The sequence below is a fragment of the Stomoxys calcitrans genome, chromosome 2, assembly GCF_963082655.1.
Source record: "Stomoxys calcitrans chromosome 2, idStoCalc2.1, whole genome shotgun sequence".
In the NCBI taxonomy this organism is placed as follows: Eukaryota; Metazoa; Arthropoda; class Insecta; order Diptera; family Muscidae; genus Stomoxys; species Stomoxys calcitrans.
In genome coordinates, this window is record NC_081553.1 from 108234087 (window position 1) to 108258387 (window position 24301).

General features: G+C 40.7%; 1 protein-coding gene across 1 annotated transcript in view; it reads right to left on the minus strand.

The window, feature by feature from the left end:
* The window catches only part of LOC106093803 (neuroendocrine convertase 2), a 285569-nt gene extending 264444 nt beyond the window's left edge, over positions 1 to 21125 (minus strand). Inside the window, exon 1 of the mRNA XM_059362481.1 lies at positions 19955 to 21125. Coding sequence (XP_059218464.1) covers positions 19955 to 20221 — 267 coding nt within the window. The 5' untranslated portion in view covers positions 20222 to 21125. The remainder of the gene's footprint in view (positions 1 to 19954) is intronic.
* Positions 21126 to 24301: the final 3176 nt, after the last annotated feature.

Genomic DNA, 24301 nt, shown 5'->3' on the forward strand with positions numbered 1-24301 from the left:
ACCTCTGGGTCTAGCCCAGTCATATGCCATACGCAAGACCCTTTCGGCCCTTCTGCATAGTTCGTTCGAATCCTTACCTTGAGCCCTTACAAAAACAAATACCAATTTTGCTCATGAACATTCCACTAAGGAACAGGGGCAAACTTCTCACATATCAATGAGTACAGTCCGATTCAAGTTTTAAGCTCAATGATAAGGGGCCTCCTTTTTAAAGCCGAGTCCGAACGGCGTGCCGCAGTCCGACACCTCTTTGGAGAGAAGATTTACATGGCATTGTACCTCACAAATGCTGCCAGCATTAGGAGGGGAAAACCACCGATGAAAATTGTTTCTGATGGTCTCGCCAGGATTCGAACCCAGGCGTTTAGCGTCATAGGCGGACATGCTAACCTCTGCGCTACGGTGGCCTCCACGTTGAGCCCTTACAAGCCGCAATTTGTGCCAAGTATGGTATAAATCGGACTATAACCTGATAAAGCTCCCATATAAACCGATCTCTCGATTCTTGAGCCCATGGAAGTCAAAAATATTTGTCCGATTTGGCTAAAATTTCGCACATAGTGTTCTGTTATGACTCCCAACAACTGTGTCAAGTACGGTTCAAATCGGTCATGAACATTATATAGCTCCCATATAAACCGATCTCCCGACTTGATTTCTTGAGCCCTTATAAGCCACTATTTTTATCCGATTTAGCTGAAATTTGGCATATAGTGTTCTGTTATGACTCTCAACAACTGCGCCAAGTACGGTCCAATTGGGTCTATAACCTGATATAGCTCCCATGTTTTAGCAGAATCCTCGGAGGTGGATTTCCAAGATTCGGCCCGGCCGAACTTAGCACGCTTTACTTGTTTAAAATCGCTTATTGGTCACCATTTAATTCTGAAATAAAACAAATTTTTGAATAAACTTTGCTAGGGAGCTTTATGCACTAATGGGTTAACTTTCCCAACTCTTTATATTCCTAATAACTAACATCAATCGCCATTTACCCTTCCAATAATTAACAAACGTTGTTTGGTGTAATTATAAATAAATACAGGATATGCACTACACACTCACACCAATGAAATATGCAAAACATCCTTTATCCACTGGCACCAAATACGCCTGTATACCTGTCGCACTGTCTGTCATGTTGTCGAATGTGTGAAGGTTATTGGTTAGTATAGGCGCAACAGGAGTTTCCCCAAAACTGTCAAGAACAGACATTTACCAACGTTGTGGTCGTGGTGGTAGAGCTACGTTATGTTATTGTCAGAATTATTGCAAGCTCTTGTTGGGGATAATACATTTTTGACACATTAGATGATATGTTCTTGGGACTTGTCAGCAGACGACCTTCTAGTGCGTGGTTTTCTATGTGTGTGTGCGTGTGTGTGTGTGTGTGTTATTATTATCGCACGTAATAATATATAATTACCAGTAGTCGGCTTTTGTATTGTTTTTACATTTTTATAACAAAAGCCAACATCACAATTCAAATGGGCGTAATTTTAGGTTGTAATTTATCCTTACACCCACGGGGGGTTGATTTTCTGGCAAATGTTTAAAATTAAAGTTCAACAACATGAACTGTAGCGGCCTTTGCGTCCTTGAAACGCGAAAAATTTTCATGCATTTCAAATTCATTTGCGTGAATAGACTCTATTAGGTTCGGGGGCCAAGTAGTTTAGGGCTTAAAAATAAAAAATTTTTTGAAAAAAAATTGCACTTTGACGTTGCTGGCAAGGCTAAGCGTTTGCAGTTTGTTCGAAACACGCCATATTGTGGGATGAATGAGTTTAAATTAGAACAAGTAAGAGCGTGTTAAGTTCGGCCGGGCCGAATCTTATATACCCTCCACCATGAATCGGATTTGTCGAGTTCTTTGCGCGGTATCTCTTTTTAGGTAAACAAAGAATAATGGATAAACAAGTTATAGTCCGATTCGGACCATAAAAGAATTGAATGTTGAAGACCATAGTAAAAGTCATTGGTTCATATTTCAGTCCATTCGGATAAGAATTGCGTCTTGTAGGGGCTCAAGAACCATAATCGGGAGATTGGTTTATATGGGAAATGTAACAGACTATAGATCGATTCAGACCATATTAGACACGTATGTTGAAAGTCATGAGAAAAGCCGTTGTACGACGATCAACAGTATCCATATTTTATGGGCTCTTAGATGCATATTTCAAGGTGTTACAAACGCAATGACTACATTAGTATACCCCCTATCCTTAGGTGGTGGGTATAATAGATTAGATTCCTCACGGAATATCTCGAAAACTTTAGAAGATACAAACAAGTAAAAGCGTGCTAAGTTCGGCCGGGCCGAATCTTATATACCCTCCACCATGGATCGCATTTGTCGAGTTCTTTTCCCGGCATCTCTTCTTACGCAAAAAAAGGGCGATATAAAGATATGGTCCGGTTTGGACCACAATTAAAGTATATGTTGGAGACCTGTGTAAAATGTCAGCCAATTCGAATAAGAATTGCGCCCTTTGGGGGCTCAAGAAGTAAAAGAGAGAAATCGATTTATATGGGAGCTGTATGAGGCTATAGACCGATTCAGACCATAGTAAACACGTATGTTGATGGTCATGAGAGGATCCGTCGTACAAAATTTCAGGCAAATCGGATAATAATTGCAAACTTTAGAGGCTCAAGAAGTCAAGACCCAAGATCGGTTTATATGGCAGCTATATCAGGTTATAAACCGATTTAAACCTTATTTGGCACAGGTGTTGAAAGTCATAATAAAATACGTCATGCAAAATTTCAGCCAAATCGGATAGGAATTGCGCCCTCTAGATGCTCAAAGAATCAAGTCCTCAGATCGGTTTTTATGACAGCTATATCAGATTTATTGCGGATTTGAACCAAATTTGGTACAGTTGTTGGATATGAAAGCAAAACACTTCGTGCAAAATTTCATGCAAATCAGATAAGAATTGCGCCCTCTAGTGGCTCAAGAAGTCAAGACCCCAGATAGGTTTATATGGCAGCTATATCAGGTTATGAACCGATTTGAACCTTACTTAGCACAGTTATTGAAAGTCATAGCGAAAAACGTCCTGCAAAATTTCATTCAAATTGGATAAGAATTGCGCCCTCTAGAGGCTCAAGAAGTCAAGACCCAAGGTCGGTTTTTATGGCAGCTATATCAGGTTATGAACCGATTTGAACCTTACTTAGCACAGTTGTTGGAAGTCATAGCGAAACACTTCCTGCAAAATTGCATTCCAATCGGATAAGAATAGCGCCCTCTAGAGGCTCAAGAAGTCAAGATCCAAGATCAGTTTATATGGCAGCTATATCAGGTTATGAACCGATTTGAACCTTACTTAGCACAGTTGTTGGAAGTCATAGCAAAACATGTCCTGCAAATTATCATTCCAATCGGATAAGAATTACGCCCTCTAGAGGCTCAAGAAGTCAAGACCCAAGGCCGGTTTTTATGGCAGCTATATCAGGTTATGAACCGATCTGAATCTTACTTAGCACAGTTGTTGGAAGTCATAGCAAAACATGTCCTGCAAATTATCATTCCAATCGGATAAGAATTACGCCCTCTACAGGCTCAAGAAGTCAAGACCCAAGATCGGTTTATATGGCAGCTATATCAGGTTATTAACCGATTTGAACCTTACTTAGCAGAGTTGTTAAAAGTCAGAGCGAAACACGTACCGCAAAATTTCATTCAAATTGGATAAGAATTACGCCCTCTAGTGGCTTAAGAAGTCAAGACCCAAGATCGGTTTATGTGGCAGCTATATCAAAACATGGACCGATATGGCCCATTTACAATCCCAACTGACCTACACTAATAAGAAGTATTTGTGCAAAATTTAAAGCGGCTAGCTTTACTCCTTCGGAAGTTAGCGTGCATTCGACAGACAGACAGACGGACGGACAGACATGGCTAGATGGACATAAAACGACGATCAAGAATATATATATTGGGTTGCCCAAAAAGTTATTGCGGATTTTTTAAAATAAAGTAATTGCATTTTTAATAAGGCTTAGAATGAACTTTAATCAAATATACTTTACACTTTTTACACTTTTTTCTAAAGCAAGCTAAAAGTAACAGCTGATAACTGACAGAAGAAAGAATGCAATTACAGAGTCACAAGCCGTTGAAAAAATTTGTCAACGCCGACTATATGAAAAATCCGCAATTACTTTTTGGGCAGCTCTATACTTTATAGGGTCTCAGACGAATATTTCGAGTAGTTACAAACAGAATGACGAAATTAGTATACCCCCATCCTATGGTGGAGGGTATAAAAACACTACCAAAAATTTAAATGATACAGGATGGAGCACCTTATGCTAAAGGATATTTAGTACAAACAGTCAAAAGTGACGTATGGAACTCTTAAACATCCAATCGCCAGTATGATAAGTGTACTCTAAGCTTGTCATTCCGTTGGTATTGCCACAATACCAAAAACCACCACATCTTCAGATTTACTCCCTTAGTTAAGGGCTAATTTTCAGGCTAAAACTTGAATGGGACAGCATTCATTGACATAACAGAAATGCGGGCAAGTTCATAAGATTTACTTGAGCAATGCTTTAAGTTGCCTTTTCCGTGTCAATTTATGGTGACAATAGAATGAAATTTACTTATATACGCCATAACTTGGCGAACATCATCTCCATTGTTGAGGTACTTGGAGTTGAAAATTGTGCGCAATATTCACAATGCTTATAACAAATTTGTCTAGCTTGTAACTTTGTTTGTTAAAAATAGACTCGTTGAAACTTATTATGGTTTCAAGTTCCATTTGACATAATTTGTTGCTTAACAAGGTCTAAGGCCAATGAAATAAAGAAAAGTTATTGTATTATAACTTCTGTCAGTGATTAGTGCAATGCTGTAAATGACATGAAAGACTTGGTGACGTCAGACCAAGGCTATACAAATAAAAGATGATTTTTAAGAGCTGTAGAAAAGTTTTTCAAATAAAAAAACAAAAACACATACAACTCAGAAAAATACATGAAATCTTTATATGAATCGATAGTACGGTCCATATAATTGAATATTTGAAGATTATTTCATGCATATGTTGACCGTGACTGCGCCTCAAATGGTCCATCCGTTTTGTCCAAATTTGGCAAACTCTTTTCAAAATTTCGCAAATAAATGCTTCAATGTTGTCTTTCAGTGCTTCAATTGATGAGGGCTTGTCTAAAGGCGTTAAATTGCATGATCTAGGCGACTAATTGACCGGTTCCGAACGTGAAATAATATGTTCACCAAACTCGCCTCTCAATAAGTCCATTGTTACTCGTACTGTGTGGCATGTGGCACCGACTTGTTGAAACCACATGTCATGCAAGGCAAGCTCTTGCATTTTTGGCAAAACAATCGTTGGATACCCTCTCATGATAGCGCAAACCATTCACAGTTACGGTACGATTTGCATCATCTTTGAAGAAGTACGGTCCAATGATCTCACCAACCCATAAACCGCACAAAACTTTGACTTTTCATATCCTCCACCATAGGACGGATGGATAGTAAACTAATTTCGTCGTTATGATTGTAACACCTTGAAATATGCGTCTGAGAGTCTATAAAGTACATATGTTCTTGATCATCATGACATTTTAAGTGGATCTAGCCTAGTCCGTCCGTCTGTCAGTCTGTCTGTCGAAAGCACGCTAACTTTCGAAGGAGTTAAGCTAGCCGCTTGAAATTTTGCACAAATACTTTTTATGATTGTAAATGGTTTAAATCGGTCCATGTTTTGATATAGCTGCCATATAAACCGATCTTGGGTCTTGACTTCTTGAGCCTCTAGAGAGCGCAATTCTTATCCGATTTTGCTGAAATTTTGCACGTAGTGTTTTGGTATCACTTCCAACAACAACGCTATGTATGGTTTAAATCGGTCCATGTTCTGATATAGCTGCCATATAAACCGATCTTGAGTCTTGACTTCTTGAGCCTCTAGAGGACGCAATTCTCGTCCGATTTAACTGAAATTTTGCACGTAGTGTTCTGGTAGCACTTTCAGCAACTATGCTTGGTATGGTTTTAATCGGTCCAGGTTTTGATATAGCTGCCATATAAACTGATCTTAGGTCTTGACTTCTGAAGCCTTTAGAGGGCTCAATTCTCAGCCGATTTAATTGAATTTTTGCACGTAGTGTTCTGGTAGCACTTCCAACAACTGTGTTTAGTATGATTTAAATCGGTTCATAATCTGGTATAGTTGTCAAATTAAACCGATCTTGGATCTTGACTTCGTGAGCCAATAGAGCGCGCAATTCTCAACCGATTTGGCTGAAATTTTGCATGAAGTGTTTTGTTATGACTTCCAATAACTGTGCTAAGTATGGCGTAAATCGGTATGGAACCTGATATAGCTGTCATATAAACCGATCTCGGATTTTGACTTCTTGAGCCTCTAGAGGGCGGAATTCTCTCCCGATTTGGCAGAAATTTTGTACAACGGCTTCTCTCATGACTTTCAACATCTTATATGGTCGGGATCGATCAATAGCTTGATACAGCTCCCATATAAACTTATCTTTCGATTTTGCTTCTTGAGCCCCTACAAGGCGCAATTCTTATCCGAATGAACTGAACATTGGCACGTAGTGTTTTGGCATCATCGGTCCATGTTTTGATATAGCTGCCATATAAACTGATCTTGGGTCTTGACTTCTTGAGCCTCTAGAGGGCACAATTCTCTTCCGATTTGACTGACGTTTTGCAAGAAGTGTTTTGTTATGACTTCCAATAACTGTGCTAAATATGATGCAAATCGGTCCATAACCTGATATAGCTGCCATATAAACCGATCTTGGGTCTTGACTTCTTGTGCTTCTAGCGGACGAAATTCTCATCCGATTTTGGAATTTTGTACAACGCCTTCTCTCATGACCTTCAACTTACATGTCTGAATCGACCTATAGCTTAATACAGCTCCCACATAAACCTTTCTCCCGATTTTGCTTCTTGAGCCCCTACAAGGCGCAATTCTTATCCGAAGGAACTGAAATATTACACAATGACTTCTACAATGTTCAGCATTCATTTATGGTCACAATCGGACTATAACTTTATAAAGCTCCAATAGCATAGCAGTTCTTATTCAATATTCTTTCTTTGCATAAAACTCGACAAATGCAATCCATGGATGAGGGTATATAAGATTCGGCCTGGCCGAACTTAGCACGCTCTTACTTGTTCTAGATGCATTGGTAGCTCTTGCAATGCTTCTAGCTCATCTTCACTCCAATATAGACAATTCTTCTTATTTACGTACCCACTATGTCAAAACATAGCTTCGTCGCTGCGATGCGATCGCGAGCAATGAACCTTCTTGACAGAGCACGCATTTTGATAATAAAATTCCATAATTTACCAGCGTTGTTCGTTTGTAAAACGATTCATGGCTAAATTATAGACCAAATTGAAGATATATTACAGTGAAACAAAACATGAAACGTAAGTGAGCTGTTTAAACCAGTGTTGCCAAAAAGACCATAGCTAAAATATCACCCTTTATTAACAAGTAAAAGTATGCTAAGTACGACCGGGCCGAGTCTTGTATACCCTCCACAATGGATATGCATATGTCAAGTTCTCTGGCCGATATGATTATGGATCGCGGTATAATAGAGGCGACGATAGCAAACTTAAAGGGAAGGAAGAGGCTTCCGATCAGATACCTGAGTTATTCTGCTTTTGACCATTAGAATTGTTTTTTCTCACATTTACAGTTGCAGTTATGAGGTTGTTCAGCTCCCGTTCCTCTATGTTTTGGAAGTGCCAATTGTTTTGTCAGTATCAGTAGAAATGACCGTCATCTCTCACTTCTTTTTATTGGCTTCATCTCGTTGTATGAAATAAATGCAGCAATGTCCACCATATTATAAAACATGGCCAATGGGCAGCGGTTTATTGGGCGCTTACATGTATATGTGCCAAACATCTGGTCCATTGTTGGCATTGTAATCCAAAATAGCAAACGGCTTCTTCTTTTCAGTTTGCATGTCCATACCACAAGTATAATGTTGTGTCGACAGCAAAATTACCGCTTTGTTCTTCTTGGGCACATATGATCATAACGCAATATCGCCTTCATTGAAGCCGAACAATGTGCTGTTGACAGAACGCGTATGATTTTTTTGGAATTCCCGAGGCACACATGTTTCTTTCGATCGCACTTTTCCAACATATGTGGTTTTCTTACTGACCAAAGTACGCGCCAAATCCAAAGTTGTGAAAAAATTGTCGGCATTAATTGTGCGACCTGTATTCAAATATCTCTCCGAAAGTTGAAGTACAACATTCTGCCCTTGATTCACCTCTCGTGCCTGGTGAGGCAATTTCCCAGAGTAAATCATTCCTTTGACAGGATAAAATGATTTTGAGTCGAACAACCACCCTATCTTTATACCGTACTTGGCAGGCTTCGATGGAATGTGTTGTGTGAAGCGGGTAAGGCCTCTGTGTGGGAATAACTGCTCATCAACGGCCACTGCATCATGCGAAGTGTAGGCTACTGCCAAGTTAAACTGCAACATTTGCGAAATATTATCAATAGCAGCAGTTTTGTTGTTGATTAGTCGCTTCTGTCACGTATTTTCATTGTCGAATCTAAGGCATTGTTTTATGCACTTCATACGATCTAATGATGATGCAGCTTGAGTTATAACTTTCAACATCCATGCCAAGTATGATCCAAATAGATCTATAAATAGGTTTAGCCCCCATATAAACCGATCCCCGGATTTGACTTCTTCAGCTCCTAGGCCTCAATTTTTCCGATTTGACTGAAATTTGGAACAAAGACTTGAGTCTTTCTTTCAACCTCCATGCCAAATATGTTCCGAATCGGTCTATAAACAGACATAGCACCGATATAAACCAATCCCCGGATTTGAATTCTTGAGCCCTTAGAAGCCACAATTTTCGTTCGATTTGTCTGAAATTTGACGCAAAACCCTACCATATGTACAACATCAGTGCCAAGTTTTACACGAATCGGTCAATATGGTGATATGGGGCCCCCTAAGTACCTGTATCCCGATATGACCTCTTGAGACCAACATAATTCAAATACAAACTCAGTTAACAAGGGTAAATTTTTAGCGGAATCCACGGTGGTTGGTACCCAAGATTCGGTCGAACTTAACACTCTCTTGCTTGTTCCCATTCAAATGCATTTTATTGATTTAAATTAATCTGTAGTTTAAGTCTTAAGACCCTAGAGAGCAAATTCTTATTAAATTTGGCTGAAATTGTCCATATGGTGTACTATGCTCTACAGAGTGAGAGAAATCGTCCGGGAAGCCCTATAGTGCATAGTCGAGGACGCATACGAATCGAACTTTATGCCTATATAGAGTGTGGCACTTTTGTGCCACCTTTTTAGAAAAATTTTGCTACTTTTTTCAACGAATGCCACGTTTTGTGCCCCTTTTTGAAATTTACCAACGGTAACCCTGATTCCATGCAGCGTTCACTTTCCTGCCTTTCCGATTTGATTCGCGTATTATGATGTACGCCATGCCTTCGGTGATGAGCAAGCGGAATGTGGTAAGTGGATCAAATGTGGTTTCTACTGGTCCCGGAAAACAAGCCAAAAGACAGCGGACCTTTTCACACATTCGCGTACTAAACACATTTAAATCTCAATAGAAACAAAACTATTGGTCGGATCGCTTTAAAATTTTTTTTAAACGATTCTGAATAAAATTTTCTTGGAATACATGTGGGTGTCGGGTTTACTTCCCATAGACCACCAAGGAGCAATTTCAGTTTGAAAATGAAAAAGGGGCACCGAGGCCTTCTCACCCGCTGGGGGAATAAATCCTATTTCTAAACATGTACCTATCAATTCTTACACAGTTCTAAACATAAAGGATGACAGAATAGTGGATGCCCTTGCTTTTGACTTAAAATGCTAAATACGTCTAACAGCTGTATTTAATTTCATAAATATGTATTAACAGCGGCATTCATAAAACTTAATGTAGACTATAAAACAGTCAAATAGTCCTTTTTTTAAGGCTTCATTAAATTTTATGAATACATCCGTTAGTATATTTATTGTAGGTTTATCTACAGCATTGAGCTAGTACATCGCCTAAAGTTATGCATTGAAACCATTCAAATTACATGCTCCTAAAAGATGACCACACAATACTTGAAAAAGCTGAGTATTTTCCACAAATGATTTATGCTCATGAAAAATACCGTTAAAATGATGTTACCGAAAAAAACAACCTAAACCTTCCTTCATTGGATTTTTGAAATATTCTAACTTGTTGCAAAATAATGCCCCAGATTTCAACTCACCACAGAAATTTGTTGGTATCTTTGAAACACATAATTGCGCAGTTCATTACAAAAGAGTAATTTTCGGAAGATATTCCAAACTAAAAAAATGCCAACCCATATTTAATTGCAAATAGGAACATTTTTCGAGGAAGGCAAAAATAAATATGGAATTTCGTTTCTTTACTATTGGTATTCTATTTCACTACATTTTCAACAACAAACCATCCATTAAAATGTTCATCATCATCGTGCAATGCAAAAAAAAAGCGCAACATATGGTTGTGACTTTTTCCAATGAAATCACTTAAGATTCGGGCAGGTTTAATGGCGAACTGCTTAAAAATGACTGTCACATAAACTCAAGGTCATAAGCAATAAAATACCGTTACTCGCAAGAGCACTAAAAATATTCACAAACGCACCACAAAGAACACAAAAATATAATTCCCGAAAATAAACCAGACAAAGCGCCTAAAAGCAAGCTACAAAAATGTATGCATGTAAATGGCACCCCAAAAATATGCCAATATATACATGAAAAAGCCAACTTTTCGTAAAGCAACAAAAACAGGCGAAGCCATCGAATTTTTGTTTCTTCTCTCTAAAATTAACATTTTGATTGAATTTCGCATCACATACATAGCCGAAAAAAGCTACATAGTCACTCATACCTAGACCCACCATACACCGCATACAAAATGAACATATGGAATGGCACAGCAAATGAGATGAAAATATGTGATATTCCCATGGAAAAAGGGTTACGGATTTGACTGAAATAAGAATTTGCACAGAGATATGTTCGACTTTGTGTGTCACAGCAACTCAAAGCAGCTTATGTGGTCGTTGTGGTTTCCACTGATGCTTTGTGTCCTTTGTGAGTGTGCCTGATATTCTACTGCTTAAGGGAAGGGTGATGATGATGGTACCACAGAAACGATTTTTTTGTTCTTGTTTTTTTTTTTTTGCTGTGGAGAACTTTGAATGTTCTCACACTTAAACTGTCAAGCATATTTGTATCCTTAATTTGCCAAGGAAATAAGTCTGTGGCTGTGTGTCAGTAACAGCAGTGTAGAGACCCCATAAGAGATGATTGCCATCCGTTTCAGGAAGCTGCAATCACTTAAAGCAACAAACGTCCTTCCAAAGGTTATCAAAATAAGCATAAATAATTACAATTTCGAGGGTCAATAACATGGAAGCGGAGGAATTTATCAGACATTTGAATGAAAAATTAACGATTTAAGACCTTCTTAAATCAGGTCATTTACCCAAAGAGGCTGCCAGGCCCGTAAAGCGTTAATGATTACTAGAAAACATATCCAAAGAGTCGTGTTGCTTGATAGTTCAGCACTAGGTGGTTGGTAAACTCCATCTAAAACTAAATATAACAATGAGACCGATAGTTAACAAGTACCGTGAGGGAAAGTTGAAAAGAACTCTGAATAGAGAGAAGAGTACGTGAAACTGCTTAGAGGGTAAGCCCGATGAAGCTGACTATACATACGGAAAATTCAATACTATGACTGCGGCATGAGCAATACTGAGGGGATGGTGTGCATTTTTATACCCTCCACCATAGGATGGGGGTATACTAATTTCGTAATTCTGTAACTTCTCGAAATATTCGTCTAAGACCCCATAGAGTATAAATATTCTTGATCGTCATCTGAGGTCTTGACTTCTTGAGTCACTAGAGGGCGCAATTATTATCCGATTTGGCCAAAATTTTACATGAGGTGTTTTGTTATGACTTCCAACAACTGTGTTAAGAAAAATGCAAATCGGTCCATAGCCTGATATAGCTGCCATATAAACCGATTTGGGGTCTTGACTTCTTGAGCCACTAGAGGGCGCAATTATTATCCGATTTAGCTGAAATGTTGCATGAGGTGTTTTGTTATGACTTCCAACAACTGCATTAAGAATGGTTCAAATCGGTCCATAACCTGATATAGCTGCCATATAAACCGATCTGGGGTCTTGACTTCTTGAGCCACTAGAGGGCGCAATTATTATCCGATTTAGCTAAAATTTAGCATAAGGTGTATATTTATATTATTTATGCCTTTGTACCTTAAGCATATATGCTGTGACCCGAAAGATGGTGAACTATACATGAACAGGTGGAAGTCGGGGGAAACCCTGCTGGAAGACCGAAACAGTTCTGATGACCAAATCGAGTGTCAGAATTGAGTATAGGGGCGAAAGACCAATCGAACCATCCAGTAGCTGGTTCCCTCTAAAGTTTCTCTCAGGATAGCTGGTGCATTTAAAAATTATGTGAAATAATCCTATCTGGTAAAGCGAAGGATTTGAGGCCTAAGGGTCGAAACGACCTTAATCTATTCTCAATCTTTAAAAGGGTAAGAACCTCACCTTTCTTAGTATGAAGGTTGTGATATTATGTGCCCAGTGGGCCATTTTTGGTCAGCAGAACTGGCGCTGTGGGATGAACCAATCGTAATGCTACCGTGCCAAATTAACAACTTATGAAAAAGCCATAAAAACGTTGGTTGGTTAAAACAGCAGGACGTTGGACATGGAAGTCGTAATCCGCAAAGGAGTGTGTAACAACTTATCTTCCGAAGCAATTAGCCCTTTAAATGGATAGCGCTTAAGTTGTATACCTATACATAACCGCTAAAATAATGAGTAGAAGGGTACAATGATGTGCATGGAAGTGTTTGGCGTAAGCCTGCACGGAGCTGCCATTGGCACAAATCTTGGTGGTAGTAGCAAATAATCGAATGAGACCTTCGAGGACAGTAGTGGAGGAGGGTTTTGTGTGAACAGTGGTTGATCACTAGTTAGTCGGCCTTAAGTTCAAATCGAAAGCTGAAATTTTTCAAATTATAATAACAAAAAAAAATATGAGAATTACAATTGAAAGAGTAATTATACACTTGCATAATTTTGAATGAAAGGGAATACGGTTCCAATTCCATAACCTGTTGAGTATCCGTTTGTTATTAAATATGGGCCTTGCGCTCAACTTGATGAAGATGAAGCTTTTAGAAGAGCTCTCAATCATTCAATTCACCAAGGCCTGATGGAGTGTTTCAGGTGTTACTGCAGAAAAAGGCAGTTAACCGGTAGGCAGTTTAAAGCGTGTCTGGGACTTCAAAAGCGTGGCAGGAGGCAAGAATGGATATTTATGCCTAAGCCAGTTATGCGCCCCAAAGGCCTATTGGCCTAAAAACCTTCAGTCTTTTCTACTCAAAACCATGAACCGTTTTAAAGAGTAAAACATGCAACGAATTGCTCAGATACAAACAGCATGCTTATGTGAATAGGAGATCGGTGGAGTCCGCCCCACTCGAGCTTGGCCATAAAATAGAAGAGTGCTTTGATGTTAAGATGTACAATTTGTCGGTATGCATAGACATCGAAGGGGCTTTTAACAATATGACGAGAGACATACTCATCCAATCCTTAGACCTGTATCAGATGCATCAGGTCCTTACAGTCTGGATAATCGAAATGGTAAGGAATAGATGGATAAATTATTAGTCTAATGACATATGTATAAAGGACAAGGTGGCACAGTTCACAGTCCCCAGGAGATCCGGGTCGTGAGAAGGCGGGACTTTTACTGAAAGGAAGTAAGAAGAAGGTCAGTAAAAATTTCGGTTTCAGAACGGGCCACAAAGGCCTACGAGTTCACTTGTGCGAAATCGGCGCAGCAAGTGATGCCATGTGTAGGACATGTGGGGAAGATGATGAGACGTTGCACAGTGGGAGAAAATCGAAAAATCGACACATTTTCTACTGGTTTTTATTCGATTTTCTCCCACTGTGCAACGTCTCATCATCTTCCCCACATGTCCAACACATTGGTATCACATGCTGCACCGATTTCACACAAGTAAGCTCGTAGGCCTTTGTGGCCCGTTCTGAAACCGAAAATTTTACAAAAAAATCTTCTTGAGGTATACAATACTTCCTCAGGTTTTGGGGACATAATAGCTTTAATATTTATTTCTTAAAATTTTGCCCATTTTTAAATCATCTTTGCCCGAAATGGGCAAAAAAAAATCGGGCATTATTTATTTTTGGATTTTCAAGGATATTTTGCGAATTGCTCAACTAAAAACAACATGCCTAAGTGAAGAGCAGATCGGTGGAGACCTCTCTGCACGAGCTTGGCCATAAAATAGAATTCTTTTGATATCAAGATGTACAATTTGTCAGTATGCATAGGCATCGAAAGGGTTTTTAACAATGTGACGACCGACGTACGCATCCAATCTTAAGTTCAGTACAAGGTACATATGGTCCTTACAGATTGGATACTCCACATGCTAAGGTATAGGTGAATAAATTGTTAGTCTCACGACATGTGGATAAGGGACAAGGTGGCGCTGTGCTCGCCGCAAGGGTATATTTTACCGCCACTCCCATAGGTGACCACCATCAATAGTCTGCTATGGATCCTGACTGACTATGTCATAATACTTCTGAGGGGTTGAAGTCCGACTAAGCTAAGCAGAACGACCAAAAAGGATCTTGGAGGTGGCATTCGACTGGGCTGGAGTTAAAGGGTCTGAACGTAAGTCCTGCGAAGTCTCATATCTGCCTGTTTACGATCAAGACGAAAGTGGGAAAATATGATTTAGATTTCCGACAAGGTCAAATAGTTGGGACTGAAAATTTGTTAAGATATAAAGCTGTAAGAGGCGTACCGTATGCTCGAAATTAGGCCTGAATCCGAGGATAGTCTACTGGGTCTACAGGAAAGTTGTAAGACCATCACTAACATATGCCTCAGTAGTTAAGTGCACGGCGATAAAAAAAAAAACGTTCGACATAAGGGCATTACAACAGTCATTGGAAACATGTTGACTTAGCATAAGTGTGGTAAGATTGTTGTTATAGCCACATTTTCATGTGGAGGTGTCGATGTAGGCGAGCAAGCTCGTTCCGGTCCAAAGGACCGATCGCCCCGGGAACAAGTTGGCCATTGGCTATTTAAAGGCGCCAATAACTCGCCTTGTCATATCGAGCACCATAGGCACTCAGTATTTGTGCAAGAACCGGTTGTACCCGGCCTCTCACTGAGACTCTGCGCTCGATACCGCGTAGTAATGAGGATCACGGCTTCTAAGGCATTAGAGACTATTCTAGATATCCTGCCCCGAGACTTACAAATTAAGTATGAGCCAGTCACTGCGGCTATGATACTCAAGGCGATGGGAGAATGGATAGACGATAGGAGCAGGTCACACCATCGCGGTATAATAAAGGCGACGATAGAAAGCCTGAATGGAACGGAAAAGAATTGAGCACTCGGAGTGGATAACTGAGACGTCACTTAAGGTCCAGTAAGAGACCCTCCTGCCAACGGCACAATCTTGGATTGACTGAATTCTGATATTTCTGTTTGGAAGTTCATGTTAACGGATAAATCAAAGCTCGAAGACAGAGTGGGTATGGGGTCTTCATTGGTGGCCCAAGGAATGAATCTGTTTACCACGGCCGGACCATAATAAGATTCTGCAGGCTGAGATCAAGGAGATCGCGACATGCGTCAGGGGGTATGGTGTTAACGCGAGAACATCGAGTGTGAACATCTGCATGGAAAGTAGACTGGCCTTCATTTATAGGCCTGAAGGCCAGTAGGGCCCAGAAGGTCAATTATGACTTTAAGCTCAAGAGCAGTCTAAGAGTATAAGAAGAAGATTAACGCTCTCTTTAAAGATGGCACGGTTTAGGTGCCAGCCCACAGCGTAGTAAGCGAGGACGACAAGGATGGATCACAGCTAGAGTACAGAATGGGCGTGAGGCTCTACATTAAGGAGCCATGGCCTGAGATCTGCTTCCCACTGAGGAAGTCGAGTGTGAACATCGTTTTAAACAGTAAATTGGTCATCAGGGCTATAACAACCAGGACGGGGGACGCAACGTATGGTCTTGTATGGGAATATAGGAGATTAACGCATTTTCTGAGGATGACGCCGGGCCAAACCGGAGTATAGGGAAATGAAGGGCTGAAAATTTAACAGTGAAAACCAGAGGATTGCCATCAGTAAATTTGATCCCAAGCTGTTCTGGCCGACACAGCTCAAGTTTAGGTGGTGGGCGACGAAATCATGTGTCGCACTTTGGAACTTTGAAGCGGTCGGAAAGACGACGAAAACTCTTTGGAAAGCAGGAAGGACGTCAATATGGATTTCGGTATCATTTCTGCAGAACATACAGGGTGGCTGATGAAAGCCGCTACCAAAAAAAAATGTAATAACTTTTTTTCTATTTAATAATAATAATTTAATAATTAATTTAATTAATTAATTAATTAATTTAATTAATAATAATTTAATAATTAATTTAATAATTTAATTTAACATGAATAAAAGAAAAATGTATTCCATACACCGAAAAAAAAATGTAGCAATATTCATCATTGTAGCAATATTCATCAGCCACCCTGTATGATAAAATTGGAATAATACAGAGAGGATTAGCATGGCCCTTACGCAGGGGCCACAATTCTGAACTTGAACCAACTTAGGGGCGTGAAATGGAGAAGAATTAGAAATTTTATGAGGGGCACGGCACACCGATTTTCATGAAGTTTTCACAGGTGGCAGGGTTCGGTCTCCCGGTGAAAAAAAAGGTGCTTCAATTTTTGATATACGAAAAGAGGCGGACTCTCCCCTTACTCCAATTTTCAAAAACACCATATCTCGAAAGTTGGAGCATCGAATTAAGCGAAATTTTGTGTGCACACTAATGGCAATCCAAAAACACGAAACTGGTATATTAATTTGAGGTTGAATTTCTGTGGGAGCGGACCAGCCACACAAAAAAAAACACCGAGCAGAGTGCTAAAGAGGGTGCCGCTCAACTCATTCAATACACCCAAAAAGGACATTTCTACCGATTGGGGCAATACATATCATATCTTAGTGCAGCGTCGATGAATTCGAGTTAAAAATACTCCCAAGCACAGAATGGTGGTTGTTTTTCAAATTATCTACTCAACAGCAGCTTGTTCATTTTACTCTATCTTTAGTGTCTTGCTCTCCAGTAGCCTTGCACATCACATCATGTAAGTGTAGCGTTCACGAGTTTAGCAAAAACAGTCACCAATGAATGGTTTTGTGCAGGCCTTTGATGTCCAGCGACACAAACTAGCTATCAAATAAAAGGAGAAGAGCACTACCCTGATATTCATAGTAGTGACAACCAATCTGGATCATGTCTTGAACTTAATACTTAACTTAAAAATCGCGACAATAAGCAGTTCAAATAAAAGATCTTTGATTGTAGAGTACAAATTTGATATTATTTTTGTCCCCTCCATTTAAACTAATTCCAAATGATCATATAAGCTGACGTTGGACTTCAATCAGAGGTGTATTGGTGTGAAGCTCGAATCTGATATTCAGTTTTGGGACATGTAGAGCGACCGGGACAAATGAAAGGTCTATGAGGACCGTTCACCATGTGATATGATTTTGAAAGTAAATAGCAAAAACACCAAAAAATTTTATTTATGTGGATATGAAGGCTTTTTAGGGTGTAGCGAAGCGCACCGGGCCAGCAAGAAAAATCTTGAATCGTCACATATGCAGAATTGGTGCGGCAACGTGTGTGGCATGTGGGAAAAAATGGCACTTGGGTGCGGTAACGATAACATACATGAACCAACTTAGGGGCATATATTGAAAAACTTAATGCAAAAATCTTATTTAAAGAAGAGTATAAAGGCAACCGTGACACAGAGGTTAGCATGTCCCCCTATGGCGCCGAATGTCTGGGTTAATAATCCCGGCTTGAATATCAGAAAAATTTTCAGCGGTGGTTATCCTATTACTGACTATTGACTATTGCTGACGATATTTTTGTGAGGTATCGTGCCATGTTTAAACTTCTCTAGCAAGTGGTGTCGCTATGCGGCACGCCGTTCGGACTTGGCATAAAAAAGGAGGCCCCTTATCATTGAGCTTAAACTTTAATCGGACTGCACTCATTGATATGAGAGAAGTATCCGTTGTTCCTTAGTGGAATGTTCATGGGAAAAATTTACCTCTCGTGCTCCTTAGTGGAATGTTCCCGACGCTGAACCCAATTTTTTATGGTTTTCAAGCATAAATCGGCCGATACTGCTGCAATTTCGCGTTCCATATTCGTAAGAAGTTCATCAATCTTCACTGGCTTGTTGGCATAGAACAAAGACTTGATGTAGCCACGCAGGAAATAGTCTAACGGCCGACCGAGGCGACTGCACCATTTCGTGCGATAACACGTTCTCCACACTTGGTTTCCAATAAATTGATTGTCACATTCGCTGTGTGGTTTGTGGCGCCGTACTGTTGGACCATATCATCCAATTGGGACCACAAATATTCTGGTATCATTGAACGATCGCGATTGCCATTCACAGTAAAGTGCCGGTCTTTATCATCGTGAAAGAAGTACGGCCCAATGACGCCGCCGGCCCCTAAACCGCCGGCAAAAAATTTAAGTCGTTTGCAAACCCTATCGGTCTACTTTTGTAGCGTCCCTGTTGAAAAACCCTGTAGTAGTATAAAAACAACATTCAAATATTGACCGATTCACCCATGTTTTGAAACATCTTTAAGTGAGTCCCTGAAAAGGTGTTTGGCTAAATTTTCTAAAATAAAGCTGAGAAAATATATGAGACCTAAAGCAGAAAAACTTAAAATCAGGGGAATGCTTGTATAGATCGTTCTTGCAGTTAAACCGTCTGCGACACAAATTAGAAAATATGTAAGTAAAGCCAAACTAAGTCTCGGTTATCTTGTCCAATATGACAGGATTGGAAAAAAAATGGTATGGCAGCCAGGTAAAAACTTCTCCCCAAAGAGGGGCGCCGTTCGGACTCGGCTATAAAGAGGAGTTCCCTTGTCATTGAGCTTAAACCTGAATTGGACAGCACTCATTGATATGAGAGAAGTTTTCCCCTGTTCCTTAGTGGAAACTTCATGGTCAAATTGCATTAGCAAATTTTCAGCAGGACCCATGGTGGTGGGTACCCAATATTCGGCCCGGTCAATTTTACTTGTATCTCCTCTTCCTATAGTATCACAGTGGGCTGATTGGAGACTGTCACTAAAACTAACTTGACCTAATCTATGTACTGTGTTGATGAGTACGGTGAATACGAGCTGGTAGAACGCTTAGATTAACAACGCGTGGGACGTGGGTGTGGACTTCACTGGTGTCTTTGATGAAATCGAACCAACGATTCACTGTATTTATGGATAATTTACCCGATTTTTTTCGATTCTCGTCCAATGGGTGTCGATAGGCACTACCAAGTTGGACATATCCGACATATCTCTAGACAACTTGTTGAACGTAATGCTCAGTTAGGCTACCGCAGATGAAACCCCGTAGGCTATTACAAGCATAGACTACTTGACATATTAAAGCCAATAGGCTTATGAACGTCTTGGGCTTCCTCTTCTCCATCGTTACACCCCAATACACATCAATATATATTTTTATACAAACGTACATTGACGCTATGTAAACATTGACAGCTGCAATAACATGAAACATTGATTTTTCCCCACAATAGTAATCATGCCCCTTCCCTGCGGCTACAGCACAAACACACGGACACATGAAATATCCTTTTGCAATTTAATTTCTTTAGAAACAAAAATATATACTCACCGCTCCTAGATTTTCAAATCCGTATTTATGGGCAACCGAATGGGCGAAATCATTGTCAACACTGCGCCGGAAGCGAACTAAAAATGAACTTGTAAAGACGTCATTGCCTCCGGCCACTGGTCGTCGACCACCAGTGACAGCAGCGCCCTCATCTATTCCAGTTCCTTGGCCGCCATGGTCGTTATTGGAGGATCCCGCAAAGCTAAGGCTGAGGATGCATAAAAGCAGCAAGCCCGACTCTGGGTTAACGCATGCTGTCAAAATCATGGCACGCGTTTTATGGTCTCAAAACTTCGACGTTCACACACGCACTCACACTCACACAGAGCAACAAAGCAATAACAAATCGAGGTTTCTTTTGTTTGATTTTCTGTTTTGTGTAAGCGTTAATTCTTTTATTTGGCACTTAAACTCCCGACAGGAGATCGCTGCTTTACGTTTCAGGGAGGTTAATGGGACTTTTTAACTATTTTCACTGCCGAATATTACACTTTGTGGAGTATTTTCTTTAATTTCATTCACTTATCCGATTTTTTCTTCTTCTTCTTCTTCTAGTTTTCTTTCTCTTCTTTAACTTTGTTTTGTGTGGCCTTTCTGCTTTACACCACCAAGGCAAACGTACGATAACCGAATGTTGGGGAGAAGTGACAGTAGATTTGTTTGTGTGGCATATATTTTTGACACTTGCCAAAAACACACAGTGAAAGAAACGAAAAATACCTTTCCACCACTTATGTTAATGTTACTACACCTCACTTTACCACTAACTGGCCGAGTACTAACAATTACACTCAGTCTCACTTGTACACACACAAACAATCATACACGCTCACGAAATCACCTCAATTTGCTGGTGGGGAAAAGAATTTTCAATCTCGAATTTAGTAATGTTCAAACTTTTATTTCACTTTTGCCATTAATATTCGAAAGGTTTTCGATAATAATCCCTAATTCTCCAAAGAATTTTCTGTGTTTCTTCTTTGATTCTGTTTATCTGTCTGTCTGTGGTTAGTCTTCTTCTTCTTTTTCTCTTTGGCCCTTTGGGTTTTGTTCTTTGTTTTGTGGTGCTGTGCGCTGTTAAACAGGTTGATTGGTTGTTTAGTTTGGTTTACTTGGCAGTTGTTATGGCCTTCCGCCGTTTATAACTTTACTGCTGTGCTTACCGAACAAAACTGCGCTCGTTTGGCTTTTCGCCTGTCCGTCATTACATGCCAATTTCGCCTGTGTGCTTTTAGTGGTGTTTTGTGCTTCTTCTGAGATGAATGAATGCTTATCGAGCTTTGGTATGCTCTCAAAAGCTTTCTCTTTGCTCTTGTTATTCTTGTCATTGCATATTTGAGTGTATTGTGTTACTCGTTCCCCCACTGCTAATGCCATAGCGACTTCATTCCACTTGTTAGTCCTCTTATGGAGATTACCAATGTAAGGGAATTAGAAATAGTTCTGGGGATGTAAAACGAAAAACGTGTTAAAGAAGGATTTGTAATTACGTTCAATAAAGGAAGTATCAACCCTTACCAGAAAACTTCTAAAACCCATGGTATAGGATATAGGAGCAACGATTTAAACAAAATTTGTTTTCACACTTATGGTGAACCTAAAACTATAAAAACTTCTCCCCATGGGGAAAGTAATGTCGCCCTACAAGAAAGTGTTATCCAAAATGATTTTGTTTTTGGAATATTAACGAGTTATATGTCAGTTTGGTGGGAATTGAAGGAGGGGCGAGCACTAGAAACTTGACTTTATATAGCCATTTCAGGTGCTTATCATACTGAGGTTAGGTTAGGTTAGGTTGAAAAGGGTGTGCAGATATTAATCCGCCCCATGCCACTATGGACATACTCCTAAGCCAGTAATCGGCTTGTGCGGCTGTACGCTCTAAACACTAAAAAGTAACCTCTAAAAAGAAAATTTTAAGTTAGGAATTCCGTGCTACTTACAAAATCCTTAATTGTTTTCCATGCCACTCCCCTCAGTTAATGTCCTGTATAGTGTCCCCACCTAAGTGCCGGTATCTGTTAGACGAGAAAGCCGGGCAATGACAAAGGAAATGCTCCAACATCTCATCATCTTCCCCGCATGCTATGACTTGCCGCACCGATTTTACATAAGTGAACTCGTAGTCCTATATGTCCCGTTATGATACCAATAGCTATACTGACCTTCTTCTTGCTTCCTTTCAATAAAAGCCTTTTTACGATCTGAATCGCCCCATAGGATTTTCGCCGTCCTACCGACCGTTTCACTGTTCCACAATGATGCATGGGCATTCGTCACCCACTCCCTTAACTCGGACTGCGTCGACCCGAAAGGCTTCGGGTTAACCAAGTTTATTGACGGCAGTCCTCTGGCCTTCACCGCCAAATCGTCCGCCTTTTCATTTCCCTTACTCCGTTGTGGCCCGTCACCCAAACGACGCTGATTTTGCCATCCTCAGACAAGGCGTTAATCTCCTTCTTACACTGCAAAACTGTTCGTGACATTACCGTCCTGGTTGTTACTGCCCTTATGGCCATTTTACTGTCTGTTAAGATGTTCACACTCGCCGTCCTACCGACCGTTTCGCTGTTCTACAATGTTGCATGCGCATTCATAGCCCATTCCCTTAACTCGCACTGCGTCGACCCGAAAGGTTTCGGGTTAACCAAGTTTATGGACGGCAGTGCTTCGGCCTTCACCGCCAAATTGTCTGCCCTTTCTTTCTCCCTTACTCCGTTATGGCCCGCCAACCAAACGATGCGGATTTTGTCATCCTCAGTGAAGGAGTTAATCTCCTTCTTACACTGCAAGACTGTCCGTGACCTTATCATCCTGGTTGTTATTGCCCTTATGGCATTTTTACTATGGGTAAAGATCTTCACACTCGACGTCCTCGCGTTAGCACCACACCACTTCACGCATTCCGTGATCGCCCGGATCTCCGCCTGCAGGACCGTATTATGGTCAGGCAGTTTAAAACAAATCTCAGGGCCCCAGGCCCACTCTGTGCTCTAGCTTTGATCCATCCGTGTAACATGATCTTCCAGATGACAATACTAGATTTCCGTCAATCCAGGACTTCGCCGATGGCAACAATGCCTTGCACTCGACTTCAAGATCCATCTCAGGTATCCGGTCGGAAATATCTTCCCTACCATCCAGGTTTCCTATCGCCGCCTCGATTATACCGCGATGGTATGAGCTGCTCCCATCCTCAATCCATTCCCCCATCGCCTTAAGTCTCACAGCCGCAGTGGCTGCCTCACACTTAATCTATATATCAATGAGTCGGATATTTAAAATAGTCTCCAGTACCCTAGTGGGCGTAGTCCTCAACGCTCCGCCTATGCCAAGACAACATGTTCTCTGAACCTATTGTAAGGTACTTATGTTGCACTTTTTCTTCATAGCAGTCCACCAAACTATTGAGGCGTAAGTAAGTATTGGTCTATTCACGCTGCTGTAGAGCCCGTGGACTATCCTCGGATTCAGGCCCCATTTTGAGCCTACGGCCCGTCTACATAGTGCCCAACATCTGTGAGCCTTCTCAGTACGCTCCTGAATGTAACACTTCCAATTCAATTTCCTGTCCAAGATCACACCTAAATATTTGACCTTATCAGATATCGAAATCGTCTTATTGAGGAAACGTGGTGCGTTAAATTGGCCCACCTTCATCTTCCTCGTGAACAGGCATAATTCAGTCTTCTCTGGGTTAACATTGAGACCTCTGGGCCTAGCCCAGTCATATGCCATATGCAAGACCCTTTCGGCCCTTCTGCATAGCTCGTTCGAATCCTTACCCCTAAGAAGTATTATAACATCGTCTGCGTTAACAGACTGGATCGAATCCCTCCTCAGTCAGCATCCGTAATAGGTCATCTATGGTGGTCACCCATAGGAGTGGCAATAAAATGCCCCCCTGTGGCGTGCCCTGTGCCACTTTCTCCCTTATATTTATGCCATGGGACACACAATTTATCCACCTGTTCCTTAGCATATGGTTTATCCAGTCTCTAATGACCGGGTCCACCCGGTACTGGTCTAGGGACTGGATCAGTGTGTCGCTCCGCACATTGTTAAAAGCCCCCTCGATGTCAATGCATACCGCCAGTGTGTACATTTTGGCATCGAAGGATTCTTCTATTTGATGTAAAACCTCGTGCAGGGCAGTCTCCACCGACCTTCCCTTGACATAGGCAAGAGCAATTCGCTAGATGTCTTACTCTTTATCATAATGTCCACAATATGTTCCATGGTTTTGAGTAGAAAGGACGTAAGGCTTATGGGTCTGTAGGCCTTTGGTGTTGCATAACTTGCCTTGCCGGGCTTGGGTATAAACACCACCCTTGTCTCTTGCCAGGC